This window comes from Marmota flaviventris, chromosome 9 (genome assembly GCF_047511675.1).
Source record: "Marmota flaviventris isolate mMarFla1 chromosome 9, mMarFla1.hap1, whole genome shotgun sequence".
In the NCBI taxonomy this organism is placed as follows: domain Eukaryota; kingdom Metazoa; phylum Chordata; class Mammalia; order Rodentia; family Sciuridae; genus Marmota; species Marmota flaviventris.
In genome coordinates this window covers 29,997,771-30,012,693 of record NC_092506.1, presented here as the reverse complement: position 1 = coordinate 30,012,693, position 14,923 = coordinate 29,997,771, and the positions used below count along the sequence as shown (strand labels likewise).

The window sequence follows — 14,923 nt, the reverse complement described above, 5'->3', positions numbered from 1 at the left end:
ATGTCTAGATTATTTGGGTCTTATTCCCCACATAATAAATGGTTGGCATGTTTCACTCTTGGAAAACCCTAGAGATAAAATTATTTTTCTATTCTTGTATATTCTATTCTTTCTATTCTTTTTACCTAACGTGAAAAGGAGGAAGAATGTTGAAAATTCAAATGGAAAGTGATAAGAAATCCAAAGCCAATTGGGAAACCCCAATTTATCTTGTTTGAATTCAACCTGTTATTTATGTTCTAATTTGTCATAATTATTTTCATGATTAAATGGTTAGAATACCTTCTTTTTTATCTATCTTTTTCAAGATCATAAAGGCTGAATGTAGACTTCACTGTCAGATTTTGCTAGTCCCTAGCCCCTCTCCCCTCTCCTCCATTCACTTCACATCCTAGTTTAGCCCCATGCCAGCCTCCAGGGTCAATCCTAATCCCAGGCGGGAAGGATTTGAGAAGTTGGGTCCCCACCCTCTTGATGTCAGTCAGCATGCAATTGACTAAGTCCTGGACTAAGTCCAACTCTCAACCTTGGGTCTTATTTCTGTGTTAGTTTTTGCCTCATCACCTGCGCCTGAGGTCCTGGGAATCTGCCCTGAAGTTTAATTCCTCCAAGGCTGATCCTGGTTTTCCCTCCCTAGAAGATTCCCTCTGCCACTCCAGTTAATCCTTTCCACTCTCCCCCTCAGAATTTCACCCCAACCTGGTGGGACTGGGGCACACACATGGCCCACAGACATCCCCAGTACCTCCTGAGGCTGATCTGGATTTCTGATTGCCAATTGCTATGGGTTCCCCAACCTCTGACTCATTATTCTCAGTTTGGGGGCTATTTCTGACTATTTGCGTGAACTATGTATAAATCTTGTTATACCTTTGGTACAGGCTTTGCTTGTCCTGTGGTTTTGACCCTGACCATGAAGCATGGTCCATCTTCTACCCCCTTCCCTCTATTCTCTATCTCCACACCAACCCTGTCCCAGTTTGGCAGCCCTTATTTCCAGTCTCTCCCCATTATATCCAGTTTCCTATTGTGTGCAGTTATGCTTGGAATTCTGACCTATGTCAGGTAAATTATAGCATTATAACTTGACTTTCTTAGTCAATTTCTGTCATTGAATCTCGGACTCCATGCTTTCCCTAGTCACCGCAACCTGTAAAAAGCACATCTCTACCCAAATTGTTTAGCTAACCTTTGTGGGAATCAATCTCTCTCTCTCTCTCTCTCTCTCTCTCTCTCTCTCTCTCTCTCTCCAGCAAAAAGAATCCAACTCTTATGCTTTCTAAATTGCTAATGTTTAACATTTAATATCTCCACTTTTAGCTTTTGGCCATAAGGTTTAACTAGTGACTTCACATGTGAGTTATTCACCCAAGAAAGACAAGGGCTTAGGGAAGATTGGATCCAGAACCCAGCAGACTAGTTCTAAATAATGTATAAGATCAATCTCAGGCTACTCCTAAACCCTTCTCTCAAGCCCAGGGAAAGCAGTTTTCTGAGTGAAAAATAATAAATCTGTGGATATTCTGGCCGAGAATACCCAGTTTTACTTGGTTAATGCCATTTGAAAACTTCAAGAGAAAAATGCATGGGGTCTCAAGGTCCCGAAGAATTGGAATGAAAAAGCTTCCCCCTGGGTCAGTGAACAGGGACTGTATGTATGAGTCAGAAGACAGATTTTAAAAAGAGCTATTGGAGTTGATTTAAGCAGTTGGGATTAAGATGGAGCTCAGATTTTTTTTTTTGTTTTGTTTTTAAAGGAGAGAAGCAGGTCCTTAAAGGAGTGTGAGGCAGAGCCAGGGCTGTATCTTCATTTATTGATGTGTTGGATCCTTGGGACTTTCCAAAGCCAAAGAGCAGAAAGACGGAAAAACAAAACCAAACCAAAAAAGGCTCCATCTCCACCCCTGGAAGATCATGGAAAGAACCTTATTTCGACCATGATTGGTACATGGGAAGTTTCTCAATAGCCTAACTTCCTTTGGCTTCCAGAGCCTTGATCTGCACTTGGATGGAAACCCATATACAACTTGTCGTTTCCCTGGGTAAACATTGCCTAATTGAAATCACTCACTGGGACTGGCGAGTTTCACTTGAACAAAGCCCTCTTAGATGCGCGGTCACTGGGGTTGGGAGGGTTGCAAGTTGTGTTGAAACTCCCCAGCGCAGCCAAAGGTCATGTGACTTTCCACCAAGACTCTGAATGATTCACTCCAAAACCTTGACCCCTCGTTATTCAGGACCCCCACCTTCTCCAGAGTTGGGGGCAGACACTGTGACAAAGATTTGGGTCTTGGGGCTAGGGTTGTGACTCAGTGGTACAGTGCTCGCCTAGCACGTATGAGGCACTGGGTTCCATCCTCAGCACCACATAAAAATGAAATAAAGATATTGTGTTCACCTACTACTGAAATTTTTTTTTTTTTTTAAAGAGTTAGGTCTCCAGTTATGACCTGTCAGAAGAAACCAGGGGGCACTGGGAAGGTCCTGAAAGGGCCATGGATATCTGGGCAGTTGGAGGAAGCTGCTCACAGGCCAAGGATATTTGCAAAGCCTCCTTCTCAGAACTCTCCCACTTTCTCCTCTCTCCTTCCACCCCTCCCCTCCCACTGATGATCAACAATGTTTATTGATATTCCTGTTGCCTGGCAACCTAGTCAGCTTATCTGTTCCCTCAATCACTTACCCAACCTGCTATCTGCCAGGCCAAATAAAAGAGATCCCACTTCCATTTCTCAGTAACTGGGAAGTCCTGCTCGCACTACCTTTCAATAGTCTTGATTGGTGAGCAGTAGGGATATCAAAGTTAGAAGAGTTAGAATAAAAACGGGACCCCCCAATTACATTCTGAATGTCAGATACACAGTGACTTTTTGTTGTTGTTGTTTGGTATTTGTACATCCCCTGCAATATTTGGGACATACTTACATTTTAAAGTTACTTATTATTTATCTAAAATTCAAATTTAATTGAGTACCCTGTATTTCAACTTGGCAACCCAACCAAGGAGACGGAGCATTTGCCCCCTTAGATAGCTGAGATCTAACATGCTCTCAGCTGAGTTCTTCAAAGTGTCGTTTGGAAGATCTGGCTCAGAAAACCAGATTCCCCATTTCTCTTATGAATAAATGTTCCTCTTTCTTGTCTTAGGGACTCCATTCTAGTGGTGGGTGGAGATTATGAAGGGGAGCATGCCCCCATAATGTGGGGGAGTGCAGAGTAAACTGGTCAAAGTGTAACGACCAACGTGAGGGAGATCTCTGTGGGGGTGCATTTGATTGAGCTCCCCAGCTCTTTAGCCACTTATAGGGGTTGTGGTACTGGGAGTTTAACCCGGGGTGCTTTACCACTGAGCTACACCCCCAGTCCTTGTTATTTTTTATTTACAGACAGGGTCCCACTAAGTTGCTAGGGCCTCACTAAGTTGTTGAAGCTGGCTTTGAACTTGCTATCCTCCTGCCTCAGCTTCCCAAACTGCTAGGATCACAAGTGTGTGCCTCCACACCCGGCTTCAGCCACTTTTATTAATGATCATAGTCCATCTGAATGGAGCACATGCAGGCACTATTGTGTATTATATATACAATCTCATGTGACCCTGACAAGGATCCACAAAGGAGATGACAATCCCATCTCCATTTTACAACAGAGGCTCAGAAAAGTGGAGCTACTTGTGCCAAGTCAGAGAACTAGTGACCGGTCCACAAAGGGTCCAAACCCAGGTCTGGCCAGCAGCAAAGAACTCCCGGGGTGGAATGCTAAGAAGGCACCTGGCTGGCGGTAAGCGCTCCCTGGAATCCCAGAAAGTTAAACAGACCATCTGCAAAGCCCCTGGGGCCCTACTCCAATACTCCAAGATATTGGTAGCTTTGCATTTGTTTACAGACGGGAGGACACCTTGTCTAGCACAGCACTGGTACAGACAGGCAGCACCAAACAACACTTAGGCAGCAAAAGAAATGCATGTGTCACGGAATAACATGGAGATTCGGATAAGATCACTTGCCAACATCAGAGAGGCAGGGAATGTGCCCGGTGAATGTCAGCCCCCTCCTCTTTCCCATACCTGACTGCTAGCCCGGTTCCCCTTGCTCTTATCAGCTTCAGAGAAACTCAGGTTGCTCCCCAGAGAGAGCCTCCTGCTCCACCTAGAGGTCAGCAGAGTTAATTTTCTGAAAAGGTGTGAGGGAGGTGGAGCTGCTGAGAGGAGGAGGTTGAACTGCAGGAAAGGCTGCGTCCAGCGGGCAGAGGTGCCTCCCTGGGCCAGGAACCCCCCCATAATCAGTTTGCCTACCTAAGACATTCATCCCATCCTTGAACTCCAGGCCCTTTTTGATAACCATCTGAGTTTCCTCGGGAGCCTCCATTACAGTCTCGTTCAACAGGGAGACAACAGCGTTGGTTGCATTGGTCTCCTCTGACTCAGGTGCCACCAGGACTTTCTTTGTCACTGTTTGAATCTAATGGAGGAACAAAAAAAACAAAACAAAACAAAACAAAAAAAGCACACAGATAAGACTTGATCTGAAAGGTCACAAAAAGCCCCGCCACTCATATATTTTAAGGGTCCCTTATGTTAAAAATAATGAAGAAATGCCAAAACAAGGTTATGAGAATTGGAGACTATTTTATATGTTTGTATTTAAGAAATGATATTTTATTACACACATACCGTGAGATACAACTGTCTTTATCTCAAGATAATTACAGGATTGGTTAATTAGCTTGTCCTGTGCGACAGAACGCAAGCTGAAAGTCGGGGATGGGTGTCTTTCTTTACCATGATTGCACCTCTGGGCCTCAGGGACAACATCAAATGTCCAGCTGGAGACCCAGCGAGGTGGTTCTCCCTGCCTGTCAGACAGTCATCAAAAGCCAACTCTCACTTTGGATTCCTTCCAGAACCAGGGTGTCCATCAGGACCCCAGGTGTGACAGCTGCCCGCAGCCACCATGGCAGGAGCATGTGCTTGTATTTTGAATGTAGTGTTCGGTGAAAGAAAACCTGCTCTTTCTGGGCAGTACCAGCCACTGTCCTTAGCTCAGTGCTCCCTACGTCACTACACGCAGATGGCCCCCAAGGAACCTCCCATGCCGTTCCTCGATATCCGGGCAGCGGCCCTATTTTTAAAGGTGTCAGGCACCTTGCACACAGACCGCTGTGAAAACTCACATCTGAGCCCCCAAAAGCACCACCTCCAAGGATATTAAAATAGAACTCAGGCAGAATCCTAGAATGTCAGAGCTGGCATGCAGAAGGTGACAGATGGCTGAACCTGAATAGATATGAAAGAGGACGCATGGAGAAGCCAAGTGATCTTCAGACGTCATCGTCACTAGCAGAACTGGGACTTCAGCTCAAATGGCCTGACCATCATTGAGGTTGCTCCTTCTACCTGTGCTGCACGTTAGACTAGGCGGACCCAATCCTCCTGCCGCTGGGCGCGGCAGCGCTGAGTTGACCAGATGATAAAAATGGGAGAGAGGGAGGCCAGCATTCTCTGAGATGAGTCGGGTACTCTGTTCTCAGCCTGGCCCAGGCGCTAGGGCAGGGACAGGCTGTGCAAGGAGAGAAGAGGCAGCCTGCTGGCCCCTTGCTCCGGGAGATGGTGGTAGGAAAGAGAGACACAGGACTGGTCAGAGGGGAAGCCTCCACAGAGCGGAATCAGGCTCCCAGGAAAGAAAACTGACAGCCTATCTTGAGGAGGCAAAAGGAAGCCACGGCTCGTGTTAGAGGCAGCCATGGTCATTGGCCCAGCATACGGTGGCTGCAGGGATCAGGTAGAAGGCCAGGCGCTCCAGGTTTGACACCTACTGCCCCTGTCAGTGGCCAACCCCAGAGCAGATTGCTAGTTAGTGACAGAAGCAAGGGTCAAAAGGTATTATGCTTGACTCCAAAATCCAGCTTCCAAATAGACAGGCCAGGAACTGAAGTTGAAGTTGAGGACACGGGAACACTGAAACACAGGCCTAATCCTCTGCCTGAGTCCCGGAGACACAGAGCCTGTCTGGGGTGGACAACCCCACATGGGTGCCAGCTCTAGTCGACCTGAGTCCAGGTCACCCTCACCTCCCAGCTTAAGAGCTGCAGAATCACCGGGTGTGGCAGTGCACGCCTTGAATTCCAGCAACTCGGGAGGCTGGGGAAGGAAGATCCCAGGTTCAAGGCCAGCCTCAGAAAGTTAGTGGGACTCTGTCTCAAAAAAAAAAAAAAAAAAAAGACTGGGAGTGTAGTATAGAGGTAAAGTGCCTGGGTCCAATCCCCAGTATATACACACACACACACACACACACACACACCCCTCCTGACTCACTCACTCACCTTCCTTCTTGTCTACCTACCATCTACGGTTATAGCTGCCTATAGTTCCATATCTGCCAGATTCATTATTTTATTCTTCTTGTGATTTTAAATAGAAAACCAGTCACCTCCCTGGCTCAAGCCCTCTTGGAAGAACCCACATCTGCCTTTGGCCTACAGGTCCCCCTGTGCTGGGCTTTCTCCTGCTCTTTCCCTACACAGTGGCCTCACGCTGGCCTCCCTTCTCCTTTCTAAACACCACCCACTGGCCTCTGCCTCAGCTCGGAAGGCTCTCTTCCCAGCCTCCCACAGGCCCAGCTCATTCTGATTTCCTATCGGTTCAGTTCAAATATCTCCCCTAGTGACTACTCAGCCCACGTCATCCGGCCCTCAGAAGGCACCTATCCTGTGTATTCACCTGACACGTGTTTGGGGCTCTCTCCCTCCCCCTGGATATGCATAAGCCCTGGAGCTGCGCCCTCCTCTCTCATTCCTGGGGCATCTGATGCTGAGCAGAGGGCCCACAGGCATTGGCTGAGTTCCCTGGAAGAAAAGATCCTGCGTGGCCTCTTGCTGGACTGGAGCTGTGCTGTCAGGCTACACGTCACAGCCAGTTGCTCCCTTGGAAACCTCACCTTGGTCCGGTCAGTCCTAAACACCAAGCCAGAAGCCTCCCTGCTCTCAGAGACCCAGGGCCTGACTCCAGCGAGCCAGGTCCTTGGGTAAGGCAGCCTTCGCTCGGGACAGCTCCCTTTCTTCCTCTTTAGTCTCTGTTTCTCTGATCAGGAAGCCTGCTCCACTGGAGACCGGCATATCACACCACTCCTGCTGTGACTCATGGGCACAGAGGGGCCTCTCCTGCCCCATCTCTCTGCAAGGCCATGTTGCTGTATAAGAATGGCCTCCTCTCCTCCAAGGCCCTCCTCCTACTCAGGCTAAAGGAATCTGCTCCATGAGGTAAAGGAGTCTACACTATTATTCCTCAGGTCGTCCCAACAGAAAGGAACTCTAATCCTGGGTTGAGTTAGAGACTAAAGCTCAGTTCTCATATGACTTTGGTCACTGGAGGGTAGGACCAAGCCAGGGTGAGGCAGAGAATAGTGCATTCCTCTATTTCAGGGTCACAGACGGTGGCCTTTGCCATGGACAGCTATCTGCAAAGACAGAGAGGTCCCTGAATATGAACCCAGCGGACATCACAGAAATTCATTTTAAGATAGGAACCACAGCTCCAAGGGCTTGACTGCTTCGTGGGCCTGCCTTCCAGACTGAGAGGAAGTGCATCTGGAGGCACAGCAGCAGGCACAGGAGGGAGGGAGGCCCAGCTCTGTCCTTCCCAGGGCCTCCCACACTCCGACCCTCCAGAGTCTCCTCCTAGCTCAGCTCCCAGGAGTCACAGTTCCAGAAGTTCCAGAGGGCTCCTTCCAAAATCTTAAGAATAGACTTGGCAGCCAATTGCGTCTGTCACTCCAAAGCAAGTAATTTCATCTTTCTAAGCTGGCTGGCGGCTGGGCAAGCACATGACACAATGGCGGGGGGTGGGGGGTGGGCACAGAAAGCACCCTCTTCTCCAGTCTAATTCTAGTGGTTCCCATTATACTTCTCCTCTTGGAATGATTTCCTCGGATACAGGTCCATGCTGCATGTACTACCAAACTAGCATTTTTTTAGTTTTACTTTGTTTTTAGTTAACATAATTATTATAATATTTATGGGCTACAATGTGATGTTTTAATATATGTACACACTGTATAATGATCAAGTCAAGATAGTGGGCATATCTGTCACTCAAATATTTATCATTTCTTTGTAAAATAGCATCTAAGATCAGAGAACACATGTGTTCTGGATTCAGCAGAGGTTGGCAACTGCATCTTGGGGTCAACTGGGGACACAGACTTCCCTTCTGTCTCCTAAGTTCCTTCTTTTGTGATTCCCTGGAAATGGTTGACAGAGGCTCAATGGCTGTCACCTCGCCCCTCCCTGGGCTGCTGGGAACTCCGGTAAGTTCTAACTGGCCTTGGGGACAGAAAATAAGCCAGTAGAGTCTAGGCAGCTGATTCAGTGGTTATTCAGTGGTTCTACTTGGCAGAATCAACTGTTTTTAAAAGTCACAGTTTTTTAAAAAAAAATTCATGTGTGCTGTCAGCAGGAATACATAGTTCAACCCTTTTCTGTAAGGTTACTTTGCAATATCCAGCCAATTCGAAGTACCAAGATTTCTGGCAGCGCATTTTCACTTCTAGGAACTTACACCATAGAAATATTATACAATTGTGAAAAAGAAAGAGGTGCATGTAACACACTGCACTTGGGTTGAACTTCTAAGTGCAGGCACACATGCATATGTGGCCAAAAAAAAAAAAATATATATATATATATATATATATATATATGGAAAGAAACAAATTTCAACCTAAGTGGCTCTAGAGTGGGGGAAGGGACCTTCTAGTTTTTATTTTATCTCCCTCTTATACTGTTTAAACTTTTCACAATCCATACATGTGCTATTTCCACAGCTTTAAAAAAAATACCCGAGCCACCCATCTATCTTAAAGATGGATTTAAAATTCTGATTTTGCAGGGTAGTTGAACTTTTTTTAAAGTGCCACACGGGGTTTTGTTATACTGCCAAGATTGAGAACTACTAAGCTTCAGAGGGTTGTAAACAAGACTGATTAAAATATGTCAGGCACAATTCGGAGATAGGAGCAGAAAAGAAAGGAAGAGACAAAAGAAGAAACCAACATACACACACACACACTAAGAGAGCAGGAGAAAAGGGAAGGTTAAAAAAAAAAAAAACAAAAACATGAGACTCCAATCCCAAATCCTGCCCCAGACCACTTCATCCAATCCCTGGGCCTGGAGAGAGATAATTAAATATTAAGAAAATTGCTACCCAGAGTTGGTTCATTGGAAATGGCCTCTCTCGACATTCCTTGATAACTCAGAAGTTTGGAGAAGAGAGAAAATCAGAACCTCAGGTTACCTGTTGGAAACAGGCTTGGACCAGGTTTTCTGGGAAGAGATTTCGAATAAGATCCAGGAAGGCGTCCAGGCTGGACACCTCGTCGTTCTTCTTCCCCGGCCCCAGCTGCTTCTTGAGTTTGGGATTGCCAGGGTGGATGGCCAAGACCAGGATGACCCCCAGCACGGCGGCGATGATGGTTGTGGACATGTAGTACACCATGGCCCTCGTGCCTAAGCGTCCGCTAGCTTTAGCATCCAGGCCCGACAACCCTGGGAGGAAAAGAAATCCAGAAGGATTAATGCTGCCAGGCTTCTGCTAAGGCTACACGTCTGCACGTCTCTAAGCCTTGGCTCCCCGTTACTCATACGCATCAGGGGTCAACTACACCCCAACCACTAAACATCTGACCTAGCCTACAATTTACAATTCTATTTTCCAAGGATATTTTTGAGATTCTTGGAGAACTGGAGAGAGTAAGGGATCATACAGTTCAGAGTTTGCAAGTGGCCGGTCACGACATGTTTATTGGTCTACAGTAGTGAGTTAAAGTTGAATCTATTCCATCTAAAATTCTGACACTCTGCCCTTTCTACTCTGTGGCTTTAAGGTACTTTCTGTAGAGTGATGGTGCTGGTACCTGCCAGTGTTTCACTTTATTATTATTTAAGGTCCTTATTTAGGAAAATAAGAAGTTGGTCGACCCATGCTATACTCGAAGTGTCTTTTGAATACATTACTGGCCATCGACACAGAGAGGAGAACAGGGATTGAGCACAGCTCTCTCATCTCCCTGAGGTGCAGGCTGATGGTCCTCATCCCCCAGCCTCGTGGGACTTGAAGAGCATTTGGCAAAGCAGCCACCAGCTGTGGCCCTCAGCTCTACGAAGGGAGGTGAGAGAAAATTCCAAGCCAGTCACAAAAACTCCAGCCTTCACTGGGTTTTTTTCTAGTTGTTTCTTCAAACTGTCCATTTCCTGGTTTCAGTTCCTGCTTTTGCTAGGCAGAGGATGGAGCCCTTTTCGGGGGATCCGTTCTTTTTGCTGTGGGTGAGGAAGTCACTGATGCGAACTTCTCTGAATTGAGTTGACCCACATACGACCTACTTCTCTTTACAACCTACAGTCCAATTCTGGGCGATGGAGGCCAGGTTTCCTTACCAGGCTGGTCATCTGTTAGCAGAGAACATTTTTTTTTTTAAATAATTTTCTTGGTTTGTTGGAAAACATTGGAGGTAAAAAACAGATTCACTTAATCCAGGGCTGAATGATGAGACCCTGGCTAGCTTCTGAGCATGCAATCCCAAACCCCAGCCCTCCTGCCCAGTGGGCTCACTGGTCAACCCGCTGCAAGACTGGCTTAGCATCTGAATCTCTTGGAGCTGCTGGAGCCTCATTCCCTTCGTAAGGCGCACAGTCCAGAAAGAAGGGCAACTCCTCAAGGTCACCTGGATGAAGGCCCAGTTGCCCACCCTCACTCAGAGCAAGTCTTAAACACTAACATATTCCCTGCTTGAACAACAGGACGTGGCAGGAGGAAACAATCAGTATAAGCCCACGGAGGGGGGAAAATAATTCTCTCAAATAAAGTCATGAATTCTTTTAGACAAAAACAAAAAGCAACCATGATGACATCCATTAAGGATATCTTTGTTCTGAGAAACTCAAAGGGCTTTCATATCTAGCATTTCATTTATTTTTAATGCGCACCTTCGTCCATGCCAAGTTAAATAATACAGTGTCCTTTCCCATCCCTCACTTTTATCAGTTTCTGAACAAAACGCAATTTAGAAAATTGAGAAAAGTGCATGTCAAGACTTAAAATCACTAGAGATATCACCCCTTTGAACACGCAGTTGTTTCCTTCTTGTCTTGTTACAGGGAAAGATGGGTCCACCAACACAAAGAGCAAGCGCTCTCTTTTTTTAGGATTGCTTATCTCCATTTTAGAGACTGGGAAAAGGAGGCTCTAAAGTGAAATGACACAGGCATTTGCTCACTCAACCAAACTGCGATTCTTCAGTCAATTCAAAATCTCCATTGTCCATCAATAGGGAGAGGGGCTTACCTGTGATTAAGCTGGAGATGATGAGAGGGAGAATGAGCATCTTTAGCATCCTCATGAGGATATCCCCTGGGAAGGCTATCAACATGACCACATCGGGGTGGATGGGAGACACCAGGCGAAGCAGCCCTCCACACACTGCCCCCAGGATGACACCTGGGAGGAAGGAAAGGAGGAAGGGGACAGTCTGGGTTTATTGTTTGCCACGGTCAAATAAATAGTTCTAGGACTTACTTCAATGCTACTCAACGTTCTCATGCTCCGCCCTATTAGAAGATGAATAAAATGTAATAAAAGCACAAGGTAAGTGAAGTTAATTTTGACAATTAGCAAGAGACCCTTGGGGAGCGCTAACTGTTCCCACAGGCAGCTCCAGGAGAGGCAGGAGAGCCTTCTCAAGGCTTGATGCAAGCTAAAAAAAAAAGACCTGGTTCCACCATCTTTGAAGATATTGACTGTTCATGAATAGAAACAACTCACAGTGCCCCATATGGCTTCTCCTCCCAGCCCAGGTCTGGCCACACAACTTGGCACGAAGCATGTGTCTTCCTTCTTAACCAAAGGCCAGATAAGATGAACATGACTGACCAAAATACTATGCATTCCTTTTTTGTCCTCTGGTGGGGCAGCGGGTGGGGGGCAGGGGGCTTCCAATAACTTCCCCATAGCTCACCCTCCATGTTTGCCCTTTTACTTGATCCTTGAACTTGCTGGTCTTATGGGAGCTCAAGGACACTGAAAATATAGACTGTGGGAGGAACCCCATCCAGCAGAGATGCTGGCAGGAGGCTTTAGCCTCACAAACCCACAGATCCCCCCAAGCAAAACTTCAGACCCCTGACAAGGGTGGCCAGCCCTACACACTGCTGTGGAACCCACAAGTGAGGTCACAGCACCTCAGGATGGAAGGGAGGGGAGGCATTTCCAGGTGTGAGGTTTTGGGAGTAAATTCCAGAATGTGGGCAGAGCAATGAGGCTGAAGGCCTGGTCACGTTTTCTTCTACAGGTGGAAATGGTACTGTCCAACTTGAAGTCCTAGGATGAATGAGATCTGCTTACATGGAGGGAAACCCTTGGAAAATCCAACCACACTTATGGTTTTCCTATTATTAAGTGAAATGAGCCAAATTCTGCATCCTGACCCTGGTCCACTGGCATCCAGGATGACTGGCTCACAGGCTGGGCCACAGATGGAGGGTGTGTGGGTGGGTGTGAGGGGTGGGGAGGATGAGCCATCATCGCCTCTCTGTGTTGCTAAGTGAGGGCTGGAGAACAAGGGAGGGATTTCAAAGGGAAATGATGTGGCTGTCACTGCAAGAAACTGCCATTTATCCCCATTTTTAAAAAACCCTGGTTGGAAACCTGAAGACCAAGATTTTAGCAACAGTCCACACAGAAGAACAACCCCAGCACGTGGCCTGAAGCCAGGAGGAAGAGGAAGCAGATCAATGCTTCACCATGTGCTTCTTGCACGCTGCTCTCATTGGCTGACGTGCCCAGTGAACCTAAGTTAATGATCTGCAGAAGGCGCCTGGGAGCCCTTCTAGTGGGGTTTCCTGCAGCCATTGGCCTTGATGCAGGTAATGTGATCCACTGACCACCTTCTTTGGAATCGCCTAGAAGGTTTGCTAAGGTGCAGAGTCTAGGGCCTCACTTCAGATGGTCTCCATGAGTGTAGCCTGGGAATCTGCGTGCTAACACACCCATAGGACAAGCCTATGCCTGACACTTGAGGATTACTAGAGTCCAAAGCAGAACAAATGGCTAGAGTAGGTGATGGGAAAGATTTTGCCTAGGCCACAGGCCTTGGGCAGAGCACGCGGTTCCCTTTCTTGTAAGAGTGCTGGCTGCAGAGCCAGGAGAGCCCCCGAGAAGAGAGAGTGACATGGCATCTGGCACCTACCGAACACCGTCAGTGTGAGCAGGAGATTCTTCCCCAGCTTGTCACACAAGCGCAGGCACAGAGATCGGTGCTTCGGCTCCTCTGAGCTGAGGTGGCTGTCAAGCATCCGTACTTCCACCTGCTTGGGCATATTGTTGGCACTGCAACAGAAGGGACGGTGGTGAGTGCAGTCAGCGGGCACCTCCCTGTGCAGCTTCAGAGGCTCAGGTAAAGGGGTCTCCCCCAGGCACAGCTGGGCATATAAAAACAAGAGTGATGCAGGCTGGGCGTGGTGGCACACGCCTGTGATCCCAGTGACTCAGGAGGCCGAGGCAGGAGGATCTCGAGTTCAAAGCCAGCCTCAGCAAAGGCGAGGCTCTAAGCAACTCGGTGTGGCTCAGTGGTCTAGTGCCCCTGAGTTCAATCCCCAGTAACCACCCCCTCCTCCCAAAAAAGAGTGACGCAGGGCATGCTGAGTTCCAGTTCACCTATAAGCAGGACAGTAGGACACCTGGAGCACTTATGTGAGTGATGCTTTTACTCCCATTTCCTTGGGTCCTTGCAGTAGAGAAAAGAAGACCGCAAGCTGTGGTCAGGTTTTCAAGAGACCCCACCATGCATCCTGTGGGTGGGGGAGAAGCATTCCCCATTCCATTTTACAAAGACTAACTTGCCTAAGGTTGCAAAGCCTAAAGGAGATGGAGATGCCAATCCAGATAGTCTGGATCTAAAACCTGAGCTCTTTCATTCTTTTTTGTTGCTGTTGTTCTAAGTAGTTATACGTGATAACAGAATGCATTTCAATTCATTGTACACAAATGGAACTCGACTTTTCATTTCTCCAGTTGTACACAATGTAGAGTCGCACCACATGTGCAGTCATACATGTATCTAGGGTAGTGATGTTCATCTCATTCCACCATCTTTCATACCCCCATGCCCCCTTCCCCACTATTCCTCCCCTTTGCCCAAAGTTCCTCCATTCTCCCCATGCCCCCACTCCCCCATTATGGATCAGCATCCACTTATCAGAGAGAACATTCAGCCTTTGGTTTTGGGGGATTGGCTAACTTCACTTAGCATGATCTTCTCCAACTCCATCCATTTACCTGAAAATGCTATAATTTTATTCTCTTTTAATGCTGAGTAATATTCTAGTGTGTGTGTGTGTGTGTGTGTGTGTGTGTGTATCTCACAGTTTCTTTATCCATTCATCTGTTGAAGGGCATCTAGGTTGGGTCCACAGTTTATCTATTGTGAATTAGGCTGCTATGAACATTGATGTGGCTGTGTCACTATAGTAGGCTGATTTTAAGTCCCTTGGGTATAGATTGAGGAATGAGATAGCTAGGTCAAATGGTGGTTCCAATTTAAGTTTCCTAAGGAATTTCCATACTGCTTTCCATAGTGGGTGCAACAATTTGCAGTCCCACCAGCAATGTATGTGTGTGCCTTTTTCCCTGCATCCTCACCAGCATTAATTATTGCTTGTATTCTCGATAATTGCCATTCTGACTTGAGTGAGATGAAATCTTAGAGTCGTTTTGATTTGCATTTCTCTAATTACTAGAGAAGTTGAATATCTGAACTAAACAGACACTTCGCAGAAGAAGATATACAATCGCTCTTTCATTCTTTAAATAAGAGCCAAATGGTGATTTCAGGAGCGTCACGGCCTGAGTTAGGCCAAGATGAAAACGCCTCCAAGC

The 14,923-nt window shown here is 47.0% G+C and overlaps 1 protein-coding gene across 1 annotated transcript in view; it reads right to left on the bottom strand.

Annotated features, from left to right (window-relative positions):
- Slc1a2 (solute carrier family 1 member 2) overlaps positions 1-13,371 on the bottom strand; it is a 48,193-nt gene extending 34,822 nt beyond the window's left edge. The window contains exons 1-4 of the mRNA XM_027936537.2: positions 13,236-13,371; positions 11,336-11,488; positions 9,290-9,540; positions 4,292-4,457 (exon numbers count right to left, since the gene is read on the bottom strand). Coding sequence (XP_027792338.2) covers positions 4,292-4,457; positions 9,290-9,540; positions 11,336-11,488; positions 13,236-13,365 — 700 coding nt within the window. The 5' untranslated portion in view covers positions 13,366-13,371. The remainder of the gene's footprint in view (positions 1-4,291; positions 4,458-9,289; positions 9,541-11,335; positions 11,489-13,235) is intronic.
- Between the last annotated feature and the right edge of the window lie 1,552 nt (positions 13,372-14,923).